The 15,257-nt window shown below is 47.1% G+C and overlaps 1 protein-coding gene across 1 annotated transcript in view; it reads left to right on the forward strand.

Annotated features, from left to right (window-relative positions):
• The window catches only part of hmga2 (high mobility group AT-hook 2), a 32,865-nt gene extending 18,212 nt beyond the window's left edge, over positions 1-14,653 (forward strand). The window contains exons 4-5 of the mRNA XM_023825774.2: positions 3,837-3,869; positions 11,209-14,653. Coding sequence (XP_023681542.1) covers positions 3,837-3,869; positions 11,209-11,253 — 78 coding nt within the window. The 3' untranslated portion in view covers positions 11,254-14,653. The remainder of the gene's footprint in view (positions 1-3,836; positions 3,870-11,208) is intronic.
• The last annotated feature ends 604 nt before the right edge of the window (positions 14,654-15,257 follow it).

Below are 15,257 nucleotides of genomic sequence, written 5' to 3' on the forward strand. Positions count from 1 at the left end.
CATGTATTGGTTAGTCTAAATTTCCTATAGTGTATGACTGTGTCTAAATGTGTATGTGCACATGTGCCCTGTGAGGGGCTGGCATAGTGCCCTGTGAGGGGCTGGCATAGTGCCCTGTGCTGTGCAGATCTTGGGACAACACTGTGCCAGATAAGTGGTTATGGAGGATGGTGCGTGTTTAGGAGGTGGAGCGGTTAATGACCTGGGGTCACACACATCTGAGCTGAGATGACGCGTCGCGCTGGTGTGCAGTCATGCATGATTTGCGCCTTCTCCTGGGCCGCTGCAGATGTGGGGAAGGGTAGTGGCATCCTCCGCAGGAAAGGGCCAGCTGTACGTCTCCCTGCTGGCCCGCTTTGAGCTGATGGTAGGAGGCTTTGCCAGTGCACTCGGCGCTCCTCCTAATCCTGCTATTGGCTGCTAGTCCTTTTTTATATTCAGAACTTCCGGTTCAGGTCTTGGGCCCCTCTCGGTCTGGGTGTGGGGCCCCCCTCGGCTCAAGTGCGTCGTCCCCTTCAGCCCGGATGCAGGACCACCTTTGCCTTGGGTGCGTGGTCCTGCTTGGCTTGGGTGTGGGACCACCCATGGCTTGGGGGTGCAGGCAGCCCACGGTTCGAGGGTGCAGGCCATCCTCAGCTCGGGGTGGGACCACCCTTGGCTTGGGGGCGCAGGCAGCCCACGGTTCGAGGGTGCAGGCCATCCTCAGCTCGGGGGTGGGACCACCCTTGGCTTGGGTACAGGGCCATCCTTGGCTTGGGTGCAGTTCAGACCCATCCTTAGTATGGGTGTGGGATCCCCTCAGCTCAGGGGTGGCGCCACCCTTGGTTTGGTTCTCCCTTGATTTTTTTTCTCCTACAAGCTCTGCTCCAGTTTCTGTCTGAATTGTGTGTCCATCAGTTAGAAAACTGCACGTTAATTTACATAATCAGTGTATTCAGATGTCAAAGATGTGACAAAACCTGGATCATATCATGACCATTAATCAGAGACCGACATACATTCACAGGCCGGTTTTCCTGTGGCTGATCACCCCATACTTGGTGGCCGCGTGCTGTGAATCGCGGCCAGTATAGGCGTGGCTGAGGTAACCGGGGGCTCCGCTCACTCCGCCACACAATGCTGGCATTGATGGGCTGTTTCGGAGTCGGCTGGCAGTGCAGCCGCTGCCCGACCAAACAGGTCCTCGCCCCTCTCGGCTCGTTTTCCCGTTTCCCTGCCAGGTTCCTCCATGTGGCGGTGATTTCCCATGGTGCCCTACTGCTGCCCCACCTGTGCCGTCCTCGGATGACAGAGCTGGGCATTCCTGCCATTCCTCACACATTCCTTCACACATTTTTTGTTCAGAGCTGTGGAAAACTGGATTTTTATTCCTAGATTTCTTCCCTCTGACATCTGTTCTTTTATTGATATCACAGCACATCCTCACAATCACTTTATCCATTTGAGAGCAGATACTTGATAGCCAGGTTTATATAGAAAAATAAATTCCTTGGGCACGGCGTTTGCCATGTAGGTGACCGTCTGGTCCGTTTGCTTTGTATTATAAGCACATTTAAGCAATAATGATAAGACGTCGAAGGAAGCCATCTGATATCAGTTTGATTTCCATTAAGGAGAAGTATATTTCCATCATGCTGAACATCTGATCAGGAGGTGGAGTAGCAGAGCAGAAGTCCAGGAGCCAGATTTATGTAAATTTTAGTTAACGGGTTGCTGCACTCAAAGGTAATTAGCCATTAGTACACCAGGACATCAAAAGAATTATGCATTTTCCCAAAACAAAGCCTTTTTCAGTTTGCTGACCTTTGTTATGAAATGGTTAATGATTAGCTTGGATACCATAAATCATCGTCTGCTTGTGCAGCAGGTTCAGTGTGGTAATGTGGAAGGTATAAACGATGGAAACACGGGTCTATTGGAGGCACCTCATGATTTTAACCCCCTCCTTCGTCAGGTGTTGGTTATGGGAATCGCCAATGGCATCCTGGGGGGGTGGGCGGGGTCTTATTGCGACTGGTCAATGAGCACACCCGCTTATGGCTTGGTGAATGGCAGTTTGTGTCGGGTGGATCGGGCGGGTGGGGGGTGATCACTCCTCGCTTTGATCAGCATAAGATTTAAAGATAGGTAGGCAGCAGCGCAGAGCCCTGGGGGGTGCATTCTTCAAGGTGGATCACGTTACGGTACCATTGGAGGAGCCCTGGCCGAGGCTGATGTTGACGTGATTAATAGCGTGGGCTGGGGGGAGATCAAAGGTGTGAGCACTTGCCTACCCGCCAGAGACAATGTTGCCATTTTGTTTTGCATGAAAAGGAGACGGTCCGGCCATGAATGGGGAGTCAGACCCCACTCCTACTCGGAGGAGGCGCTCAGCTCCTTGGGGTTCGGTTTCACCGCATCTCATCTTCGGGTCGCCATCCCTTGCATTCAATAAGGACTGGCCAGGGCCAGCTTTAAAGTCACCTTCAGAAATCTACTTACTTCCATGCATGTGAGATTTGGGGTCTCTTACCTAAGGCTAGGAAGCGGGAAAAAAAAAAAACATTGGGGGACAATCTGTGTGGCCTTTAACGAGGGTCCAAACTCTCTACTGCGTGGTTCTGTCACTCTAGATTATGGGTTCATGGTTTTTTTTAATTGCTAACCCTAAACACCAAGTCCAAAACAAGGACACTCTAAGTTTGGCTTTACGCATTTCAGGGATAAGAGACAGTTTCACTTGTAAAATGTAAGTCAAACTGAATTATTAATTCGAAGCAGCCTGAAGGTCATTCTTTGTTTGCCCCCTCGGCGTGGGCACTCCGTGACGTCGGTGGCAGTTAATACAGACTCCCCCCCCGGGCACATACATACACAAAAGCGGATTCACAGCTACGCGGAGAGGGCAGCCGTTCACGCCCCTGCGTCGGCGTCGAGTCGCTCATGTCGGTTTACAGATGCCCTCTCAAGCTCAGGTTCACACAAAGAGTACAAACAAAAGCGCGTGTCCTCACGCTCAGAGCTCAGAGGCGGTCTGCTCGCCTTTAGGCGCGTGACGAGGTGCAGGCCTCTATGTGGTGAGCATGCGTCACCCACCCCCACAGTCGCGGATGCCTATACAGGCGCCTTCGCACGTCTGTTGGATGGTGATTATTTGGTCATTAATCGCATAAAGAACTCAGCTTTCAGAGGATATTCCAGCCGATTCGCTCCCAATTAGGAAGCAGACGGGAACAACAATGCCGTAAGCGTCCTGTCTTTGAATTATGCGCCGTGCCCGTCTCACCTGCCCGTCTAATGTTCGGCGTGAATATCGTGTTTGTGCTCCCGTGTCTCATGGGCGGAGTGTGCAGCCCCGCTGCTGTGAATGGCGCTGTCCCCTCCGGGGCCGATTGGGGCTTGTTTGTACTTAGCATGCTTTCTCAGGCTGCCGCTCCCATGACCCCCCCCCCAATACTTCCTGCCCATATCCGCACACCGCTGACATTTATTGCGTTCCAGGCCAGTGGCGTTCCAACAGGAGCTGGTCACTCCCAGGGTTCAGTCATGCAAGCATTTGGTTACGGGTGCGGTGAATATCCCATGAGGCTTTAGCATCACCGGGGGAAGCGCAGGAGTAGTTATACACGGCCTCTCCATGTATAGGCGTGGCATGATCTTGGAGGAACTGAAACTTTCACTTAGAGGATGGGTTACCTGGTACGACCTGTATGTTTCCAGGGGGTGCTTCTACGAGGTTCTGAGGAATTTTGCCTTGAAGGCTCTGAGGCGTTTCTGAGGTTGAAGTGTCTTTGCCTGTGGGACGCCATCTAAATGTATGGACACCACACCGATAATCTTTTCTTCTTATTTTTCAGCCACAGCAAGTGGTCCAAAAGAAGCCCGCTCAGGTACGTGCTTGGAACAGCTGCCCCCGCCCCCCCCCCGGCTTGCACTGCCTGAACCATTCCATGTATTGTCATTCGCCTAAATTCATGCATCCACCAATAAGCAGTTATGCAAACACACCTGTCATCCAATCACTAGCGAGCTATTGACTTAGTTCCACCACAATCGTTTCCTTCCACTTATGCTGCTCACGTCATCCGTTTTGCAGTGGCCATTTCTTATGACCACTCAGATTTGCATGGAAGTAATTATGAATGCCAATATATCAGATAACATTCACTCACCACAGCCATTCTCCATCACATTTAAGACACTTTCCCACTACAGGACCTTTTTTTCGGAACCAGGACTTTTTTTTCAGTAACTGCTGTAACATCCCCACTGCAGGAATTCGGTCCAATTTTAGCCCCTTGGAAGTAGTTCTGGAACCATTTTCTAGTCCCTTCTCTGGACTACGTACTTTTTGTTTGACCTCAAACTACTTGGGTGGGCCTTATAGTGATAAACTTGCTGATTGATTGACTTGGAAGTTATGCGGAAGTAATCCTGTCACGATAATTACATTATCAACTTATCGCACAATAGATTGACATAACCTCGATCATTTTTTTGTCCTCAATATTGGAAAATTGAGTTTACATACATGTTAGTTAATGTAAGAATGACTGTCACCAATACTTCAGCCAGTCGCGTGGCTGCTGCCCTCAGGGCCGATTCATAGTGAGCGCACGCATGAGCGCACGCAGCGCAGTGCTGGACTGTCTGCGATCCTCAACGCTCATACTTCTAGCAGCAATGTGCCAGGCAGACATGTACTTTGACAGCGGGCAGGGGGTGGCGCTGTAGAGCAAAGCTGCTCTTAAAAGTCACGGATATTATAGGAATAAATAAGATTTTTTGTAAAACTATCCGTGCATTGTGTACTTACAGTATGCAAGACAGGGTTATTATCGTTCACAAAAACATTTCCATTAACTTGAAATAAATCAAGATACGAAAATAAAATGAAAATTACAACTAAATGAGAACTATAAATATTGCTTCTGAAACCAACTGAAATAAAAACAGAACTTATGTCAAATACTTCCCATTACTGTTACTACTGTTACCAGCTACTATTTAGCCAAAGTAATGATTTGTTTTTGTTGGGGGGGGGGGGGGGGCCTTGAGAAACAGCCAGTAGCGGTACATTGTGACATTTTGTATCTGCCTGCAAAGTCCTACAACTTTCCCTTTGTTTCTAGAAGTTATTAAATCTTAAAGCAAAATAGATTTGCACCTTTAAAATAAAACTAATGCGATCATACCTAAAAGCAAACTAGATTTCATATAAAAATATAAAAACATTAAAAAAATCAAAATGATAATAGCTCTGATGCAAAAACATACCCGGGTTTATGGGGTGGCAGCACAAATGTATTTCATGTTAGTTTGTAGCCATGTGGGAGTCTTTATAATCCTGAGCGGAGATTCATATAAATGCCCGTATTTCCATACTTTCTCAGTCAACCATTCCTGAAATCCATTACCCATTTTTGTTATCATTCTGATCATGGAGGATAGAAAAGGTGTTTATATGCAGTCTTTGGTCTGACTACTGTCTAACTTCCAAAGCCTGAGAGTCCATTTAATCTAGGTTACTGGCTGTGTGGGTTTATTTATGTTTTATATATTTAGGATATTTAAATTTTTTTGACATTCCAAATCCAATGTCTGGTTATTTTTAAGACTTTCATTGCTCTTCGAAAGGACATACTTCTACTTTTATTAATGCTATTATATCAGTGCCATAAAATGGTCCTTAAATGACAATAATATCATTAACTGCAATTATTTCTGGAAAAATATGTCATCCAACAAAATTATGAATGCATCAATGAATACCTGTTCGCTTGGACCTTCATATTTCTGCATCGGAAAATTTGATCAATAACTGATATACTTTTGTATAATGTTGCCGTTGCTGGCAGCGGAACCTGCCAATGCTTATTTGTGGAATAAACTCACAGCATTTTTTATTTTGTGGCAAACGAAAGATCAATGATATGGCTAGATTTATTAAAGAATTATTAACATGTTCAGCGTTGTATAAATAAAATAGAAATAAAAGGCTTTGTCCTGTTTTGGACTCCACGACTGATCCCCCCAGTAACTAACAAAATGACTTGTTCATCCTCCATTATTTTGGGGTGGCGGTGTAGTTTCATATGAAATTACGTGTGAAGTTTAATTTCCGAGCTTTTTTTGTCCTCCGTGCTTATTTAGCATGAAGGTCACAGTTTCTGTTATGCTGCGGGAAAGTGACAAATGAGAGTGGCCAGGAGTTGCAAAAGTTTCTGGTCGAGACAGCTCAGGAACTTGGAACCAGGAACTAGGTTCCTGAACTTCGGTGGGAAAACGCCTTTAGTCATACCCATGGACCAGTCACTGCTCATGTAAACACAAGTGTCTCCTAATTACCACTCATCCGCTGTTTGCAGGCCTATCAATTTACAGAAAATAGCACATTCTGAAAACAGCACTATAGAGTAGTTTCCAGTTCTGGTGTAATGAGGTGCATTGCTGTGGTTGATGATGTAAAGGGAGTGGGATGGTGACTGGTAGGAAGTGTTGAAGAAAGGCTCTGTGAGGTGGACGGATGGGTGTCCTGGCAGGCAGAGGGAGGGCCAATGTGGGACACCCAGGCCGGGGAGCCGAGCACACGTGCTTGCAGAAGCAGACCAGGCCAAGGAGACAGCGATGAATCATGTAGATACGGGACCTGCATGGACGCTCATCAAGGATAATGTAAATCTTAGCTGGCTCTGGGAGACACCTCAGCCTCTTCCATCTGCTTCCCTCAGCATAGATGGTTATACCATACCGCAGACCGAGTCGCATTCTCGCTCTGCTCAAATCCATTTCGCAGGTTACATTTACTTACTTTTATGCTGTAATTTGTTGCTGTATTTTCCTATCTGTCTCAAACGAGGTTGATTCCTTTAAAAGACACAATCTGGGAATAACCTTTCCATGCAATACCTGGGGTAGGATTTCCTAGGTGTGCAACTTTCCCCTGCTTCCTCCCCGTAAGTTTTCCAGAGGAAAAAGACCAGAGAAGACTGTAGGGCTTTTTTTTTAAAGCATGGGAAAAAACTGTCATTAGCTGACAATGCTTGTGTACATAGAGCTACAGCTGACAGTGGTAGCCCTAACTGCTCTACCAGCATCAGCTCTAGCAGCATTACAGCGACAAGTCTAATAACAGCGTTATCAGCGGCAGCACTAACAGCTGTAGCTCTAATGACGGAGCTAACAGCGACAGCTCTCATAAGAGCGCTAACAGTGGCAGCTGTAATAACAGCACTAACAGTGGCAGCCCTAATAGCGATAACAGCGGCAGCCGTAATAATAGCGCTAACAATGGCAGCCTTAATAACGCCGCTAAGAGCAGCAGCGCTAAGAGCAGCAGCCCTAACAGCGCTAACAATGGCAGCCTTAATAACGCCGCTAAGAGCAGCAGCGCTAAGAGCAGCAGCCCTAACAGCGCTTACAGTGGCAGCTTCAACAGTGGTAACAGCAATAGTTCTAATAGCGCAATGGCAGGAGTTCTAACATAGCTAACTTGGCAGCTGTAGGTATCGGTTTCCCCAAATATTATAGCATCACCCTTAAGGGAAAGTGGGGGGTGGGCATCCCTTATTTCATCACATTGAAGGTGGCAACCCTAGATTAAACAGAGCTAGCAGCAGCACTTTCAGCTGTAACAGTGCAAACAGCAGCAGCACTTTCAGCTGTATCAGTGCTAACAGCGGCAGCCCTAAGAGCGCTAACAGTGGCAGCTCTAACAGCGGCAGCCCTAAGAGCGCTAACAGTATCAGCTCTAACAGTATCAGCCCTAAGAGCGCTAACAGTGGCAGCTCTAACAGCGGCAGCCCTAAGAGCGCTAACAGTGGCAGCTCTAACAGCGGCAGCCCTAAGAGCGCTAACAGTGGCAGCTCTAACAGTATCAGCTCTAAGAGCGGCAGCTCTGATGCCGCTAACGATGTCAGCTCTGACAGCTCTAACAGTCGCAGTACTTACAGCTCTAACAGCAGTAACAGCAGCAGTGCTAATAGCAGCAACTCTAAGATGTCTATTATTGGCTGCACAAGCAGCGTTAACCAAAGGCCAAAGGCTGAGATTTCATGCGGATATCTGGAGCAAAAGCTCCAAATCCTTTATAAACGCTAGACCTGCTCTTTCGTGGTCTGAGGGCTGAGTTATCCACAAGAGGCAACGTCCTGTATGATGCAGATCCCTCAAAAATGTCTGCATAATCAATCCGATTTAGTGTCATATTTAACAGCTGTGTGTTTTCTGTATCCTGTTTGAATTCTCTTTTCAAAACCAGGGAGTGAAAAAGAGCTTATTATTATATTTTCTGTAGTAAGAAAATGTACTTTTACTGTGGTCACATCCATAGCCTGGCTAATGTATGGAGACATTAATATGACTCAGCCTGGTAATTAGAAGCCTTATAAATGGCTGGAAGCAGGGGGCAGTGTGGAGTGGGGCCCCAGGGGGCAGTGCGGAGTGGGGCCCCAGGGGGCGGGCCCTGGGGGCCGGGCCCCATGTGCTGCCCTCCCATCCTGCCGGGTGGCAGGAATTCCTGCGCGTCCCCCTGTTCAGCAGTGCAGATTGTTTCGGTGTGAATGCATAACTGCGGCCTCATTGCTGCTTTTGTGCAGCGGGGCGGGAATGGGGGGGCGCGGTGACGGGTAGGGGCTTTGAGCAGCTCACCACTCTGAGACCTGGGAGGGTGGTGATGGGTGGGTCGAGTGGGGGGGCTTTTCTATAAAGTGTCCCCTAAGCGCCCTTGCTTTGATGGACTCGGGCTGCCCCCCCCCAATTGCCTTCCATCCTAACCTTTCTCTTCGTGTTGAGTAAAGGCTGGGGGATTGTGGGAGGGCTGTTTGACCCGGAAGCAGCAGCCAGGGCCTTTCCAAAAGCCTCGGGGCCCTAATGAGATCGGCTCTGCCACTCATTACTGTTTGTGCCCCCCCCCCCATGTTAACTTCAAAGTTGCTGGGAAAGGTGCTCCCGAAGAGCAGTGTGCTATGGTGCTGTAGAGGATATTTTGCGGCCACCTCCCCCCAGCATTGAGTGTGGGAGTGCACCGACTGCTCTCATGCATCTCCACTCAGCATCTTGCCCACGGTGTCCCATCACCCCCAGGAGGGATGCCTGCTTCCCTCAGATGGGCAGATTAATGGCTGAGCCCCCCCGCCGTTTCATAATATGGGACAGGAAGTGAAAGTGGCGTCTCGGCCCGGCACGCCGGCAGGGGCACGGAGCGTGGCACAGACAGCAGGGCTCTGCCTCTCCACAGACTCCATCCCAGCCCTGGGTATACCACCCCCACACATACGAGGGCCAACTTCATTAATGCAGCCGTTCAGCCCCTCCAAATCAGCACAGGACTTTTCCACGGTTTAGCCCCGGCACTTGTTTTTAGGGCTTCCTGTGAGTTGATGGAAAACCTTTTCAAAGGGGAGGGGTCAGGCTGAGGGGAGGTAACCCCCCCCCCATGATTAAAGCGTTCTTACTCCCCCAGCCTCCCTGTTCCCGCTTGCCCATGTCACACATGGTAACGTTTAGCCCGCTCTTCACAGCTGAAGTGTCTGCCACACTAATGAACGGAGGTTTGGCTGTATAATGCAGACAAGCTTCGGGCCGCCTGGAAAAGGAAGAGGGTTATAAATTTTGTCAGTTAGCCTCCCTGAATAAAATGAAGCCATGTGGAAAATGAAGTCTTTTTCATTTTGAGGAGTGGATTCCTTTTTGTTTTTCTCTTCCTGCCGGTGGCCATCGCCGGGGTGCTCACGGCAGCTCTCCTGAGGGCCTATGGCCCCTTACCCCTCGTGTCCTCTCATTACTGTATGCGACACAGGCATCCGGCTCTTTGCCTGAAGTGCGCGAATGATGATAATCTAACATTATGACATCTAACAATAACTCACGAGCATCTGAAGTTCCTACCCCTGAAAGGCGACTGATTTATCGCTGCTAAATTTCCCTGTTAGATTTCTCCGTGTTGTCTTAATCCATCAACGTAAATCAGCAGAACAGTTCTTGGCTTGTTCGTTACATAGTTCTCCAGAAATACATTGGCTTCTCACGATATAAAGTGAAATAAATTCATAGTTAGGCAACTGAGTGCCATCTGACAGAGACATTGGGATGTTAAGATTATGGGAAATGGTTATAGGGCTTAAATCGGGCTAAAAATAGAAAGTTTGATGGAAAGTAATGATGAATCAAAACAAACTGGGACAAGAGTCATGGGCAGAGCATGGGGGCTCAGTGCAGGTTTGATGGGGGTGGGTGTAAACAAAAAGCACATGTTTATGGCATGAACAGGGAACAGGTGAACTAAACATGCACTATCCTGTCGGTCTCGTGACCCCCCCTCCCCCCTTCTGGGATGGCCACGACTCTCACTGGAACATGGAGATGCAGACAGATTGCTATGGATCGGGCTAAACAGGGAGCAGAAGTCAATCCACAGGCATTTGATAGCAGGTATAATATGACATAGCAATGCTGTGCGCTTATGATGGTGGCCTAATGGTTAGGCAAGCATGCTTGTAATTGAAAGGTTGCTGGTTCAAATCCTGCACCAGCAATGTACCACTGAGGTACCCTGAGCAAGGTACTACCCCCAGCACTGCTCTTCGGCTGCTAAATTAGCTGCTTGCTGCTATGGCACGATGTAACATGTAGGTTAAATATAGAGGACATTGTAAGGAATCCACTACCAGAGTCTTATTTCAGCAAAACAATGGTTTATTGAACAGCAAAATAATATAATGTAATACAGTGTAGACATACACTGGGCATTGAAAGGCAGCTCAAATACAAATTAAGGGCAGTTCTTCACCCCCCTTTATACCCCAAAAGCCCCCCCCCCCAACAAGGTGCTGTGTGTAGGTGTTGTGAGTGAATTTACATATATAGTGACCTCCTGGAGAGTGAGGATCCTGGGGCAGGACAGGGCAGAGACTCAGTCTGGCCACTGGCCTTCTCTGGCCACTGTAAATTCAGTTACTTCCTTATCACCCTAGTGGTGCCGACCTGAACCCCATTCTCTCCCTGACTTTCCCCATGATCGTAGTTTGATAACCCTGCATGTATTCAAATGATCAACCAAGAACACTGGGGCATCTTTACTACTTTACCTTACAACATGTTTCATCTTTGTTTGCTGTGTTGTGTCAATAATGGCAATTAATCAGTTTCACATACAGAGGCATTGTCAGTGAGGGGACAGTTATTCTAAAACAATGAAATGATGACCCCCCCCCCCCTTTTATCTGGCAGGAAGAAGAGGAACAGGGTGAAGAATCACCAGAGGAGGAAGATTAACTGACCAGGGCAATTTATTTCTACCTCATTCATCTGTGTGGTCTTTCGTAAGGAAACAGACACTGCCTTTACCACTCCCCTTTTCGACGTTTTTTGGTCTTTCCACTTTTATTTTATCATTATTTCTTTTTTTCCATTTTTAAATTTCATTGTATTGTTTTTTTTGTAATCTGGGAAAAACACACACATATAACCTCAGAACATCAACTGCTAAGGTGAGAACAAGCAGGCGCCCACCTTTGTTTAGCGATGCGCCCAAACTGCTGTAGGCACAGAGGGTGCCGCCTCAGGCTGCCACGCCCCATTGCCAGCGAGCGATTGGCCCGCTCCGTTTACTCGCGAGCTGCGATTGGACAGACTGACTTCCAGGTCTAGCCACCAAAGACACAGCAGCTACCAGGTTTCATATCTTTTTATGAAACCCTAAAGCGTAAAATTATCCATGTTAAATACAGATGGGCCTCGAACATGACTGAATGTACCTGTTGAGATATACATTTAGTAAATTTCGTGCACGAGTTATCTTTTTAAAAGCAAGGTGGTTGTGTTTTCAGATCCCAAATGAGAGACCCCAGCTGTAAGTCAGCTGCTGTTGGGCTGTTAACCCTGATGGAAAATAGCAGCAGGTCACATGATTGGCAGATTTAAGCCCCCTTCTCAATCAGGTGGGGTGTTTCATTTACCTTTGGAACCTGAGTCGCTCTGCGGAAGTCACATGACGGCAGCGGCGGGGGGAGGGCGTGGCATGGGGGCCGTTTTCCGGTCCCTCTGGTTGCTGTGTGTCTTTGGTGGACGAGAAAAGCACAGCCAAGCGATGTACGGGAAAGCAGCTATTAAGAGAACACTACTGTTGGTTAAAGGGAATAGCGATTCACCTCATTCTTGCAAGAACAAACTACACTTTACCTCAGGACACACTTAACACCTAAATTTGCAAAACAAAAAAAGACAGACATAGGACACCTCGCCTCAGACCATTTCGCCAGCAATGCAAAACCCACTGTGTTTGAAACAGCCCTACGTTCCACTGGCACTTTCTGCAGCTGATGCAATATGTCCTCACCATTACAAGCTACCTCTGATTCCTGCGACCAGCGGGTCAGCTCAGCGATGGCGCCCCCCGCGCCCATGGCTCGAGAATACTGTGGGCTGAAACCTGAGGACTGTTTATACGTGTGTGTCTCGTGAGCAGCTAAGGGAACAAGTAACTGTTTATCGTGTTTTTACTATTAACTTTCAGTGCGTTAGCATCACTTTACCGAACCGAATTAACCATGACCTTGCCTTCCATTCTGCAGACTAAGACTCGTGTATGACATATTGTTAACTTGAATATATTTTTGTACTGATTTACTCTATTATCTTAAGGATCAATGCTTGTATGACCCTACACGGTATAATTTTAACTTTTGTTTTGTTTTCATAATTATTTACTGTCAGCTTTAGTACCTCAAAACAAGCTGTTTTAAAATGGACTAAAAATCAGTCGTCAAAGACCTACCTCCAGTCTTGAAACGGAATGAACCTGCCTTTATAATTTCATCATTACTTTTCATAATGTTGTATTAAAACAACAAAAAAAAAATATTTTTAGGACTGCAGATAAACCCTATTCAAAGTATTTTTGTAACAGAAAACGTATAAAACATTTTAATTCATGGTGGGGAAGAATTGACCTTCAAAGAAACTTGAAACTTTGCAGGTTTTGGAAAAGATATTTTTGATTTTGTATATTACATTCATGAATATGTTATAAAAAATTAGTAGATATTGAAATATACTTGATTAGTGATTCTGTGTATTTTACACAAATGTGATTCTTATATGTTATATGGTTCAACCAGTTGTATTTTGAAATGCTTTTTACATAGTGACTGATTCCATTTCCTGCCAGCCAAACACAGGCTTTGTCTAAATGTTAACTCTCGAGAACGATGCTCCCACAGACTCTATACGTCACTGCATTTACTTCAGTGAGGCTTCACAGCTTCTGCCTCTGTAGAGCATGTCCATCAAAACACGTCCGATGGCTCCCGTATCGTTTATAGTCCGGATGGCCTGCTCGACGGCCACACAGACCAAATCTGACTTTTTAACTTCACCATTATACATACGTACATACGTTTGGCGTATGTGGGAGTGTGTTCTTATCCTTCGTTTATTAGTTTAGCCCTCTAGGGGGCCGTTGTATCTCGTTCGCATCATACTAGCTAATCATGCAGTGTGCATGTCGATGCCTACTCAATAAACCTCTGAACTATTAACGTTACCAGCAGGGAGCGGTAGTGCCTCACATTGAGCTAAGAAAACCACCAGCACGTCCTTCTCCTCGATCCTGCGGCTATGCTGCGAAAGCGTTTAGCCGCACCCGCGTCCAGCAGACGCATCACATCTGACCAAAGCCGAAGGAGGTCCTTGGACCGGCCCGTAACCTTACAGTGGGCCTGGTTCAGGATTTTTTTTTTTCCTTCTGTACTGTGATCACGACCGGGAAACTATGTTTTTATCACAAAAGCTAAAAGCGGCTAGCTAAATGGGCTGCACGTTAGCGTTAGCATAGCCATGCGCTCAGAGACGAAGGCATGTCTGGGCTCTCAAAGCTAAGCTTTCCATGGCTTGCCAGCCCCCCCGGGGCTTCAACAGAAACTCGCTTAAGCCTTCCACCAACACCTGAGGGGGGGTGGAACAGTGGGGGTGGGGAATGCAGATGCCTGCTCTCGATCCTATGATGCACAAGACTGACATCGTTGAGGTAACGGCGTTCCCATTACAGGTCGTCGGCAGCTTTTATCTCTCTTAAACCTGTACTTGAGTTTAAAACAAAAAGATTGATTTAAAGAATTTTTTTTACCTCATTGTTGGCTTGAATGAATATCTTGGGACGCCACTGTCGGAAGCTCTGGGAGTCGTAATGTTGTCGACCTTGTATTTTCCGATGTGTTCTAGTACAATCAAATACACATTACTACCTCTGCAAAGGCCTACTGTTACCTCATTCTCAATCAGTATAACTGTAATAACACTAAAGGCTGGACAAACAGGGAGAGTATATATGTGTAATATCACCCACACAGCGAGTTTATAGAGAGATTCAAGGCATTTCTCCCTGGTTCTTGGCTTGGCCATTGTTAGCTAAGACTGGACAATACTTTTCTGACATGTATGAAATGTTTTGTAGTTAAATTAGCAGGAGAGAGTTCTAGAAAAGCTAAATCACTGTTTCTTGCTCTGTGTCTCGCCCTCCTCCATCTGACCCAGACCAGTGCTTTCTAACTCCTTTTGGCTTCATGCTGTTCACCTAGACTTGTGGTCTTTCATTATGCTTTCAATCGCTTGCTTGTTACGAACATCATGTTCTATCACAGCATTGTTCAGCACAATAAATGTATAGCGTATGTGACCTCTGTGGTCTGTTGCCTCCTTGTGTTTTTTTCCATCTCAGTTGTGTGCCACACCCTGGGCCATAACTAGAAATTCTGGGCTGTCTGACAAATTTTACCTTGCCCCCTGCCCCACCCCAGGCCCTCTGAATCTACCAGGGTATCCATTCCCCTAATGCACCCTTAAACATACACTCGTACGTGGAAGCATAACTGGGAGGTTGTTACCCGAAAGCAGTAATCAGCTTCAAATGATCTGGAACCTGTGTGATTCTGCTCCCACAAAGTATGTGAGATCTGCCTTTTGGCCAGGTGTTTGTTTCACACTGACGCTGCAGTTGGATGGTTAGCAAAGGGTAATGTGCCTCAAGCAGGTCCATGTGGACGGTCTGGCAGGGAGCCAAGAGGGATCAAAAACGTGGGCTGTCTGGGGGTCCCCAGGGACCGGGTTGAGACTGGCATAACCTAGTGTAAAGCAGCAATGTCAGTTAGTGCTATGGGTATACAGTTTGCGTCCTGCACAGACATCCCAGATACTGATGTATAATGGTAGGGGCACAGTATAGGAGGGGGGGTGTAATTCCTGCTCCTTGCATTTTTAAGCAATATCTGGGTGTGCTGCAG

Source organism: Paramormyrops kingsleyae, chromosome 1, assembly GCF_048594095.1.
Source record: "Paramormyrops kingsleyae isolate MSU_618 chromosome 1, PKINGS_0.4, whole genome shotgun sequence".
Lineage (NCBI taxonomy): Eukaryota > Metazoa > Chordata > Actinopteri > Osteoglossiformes > Mormyridae > Paramormyrops > Paramormyrops kingsleyae.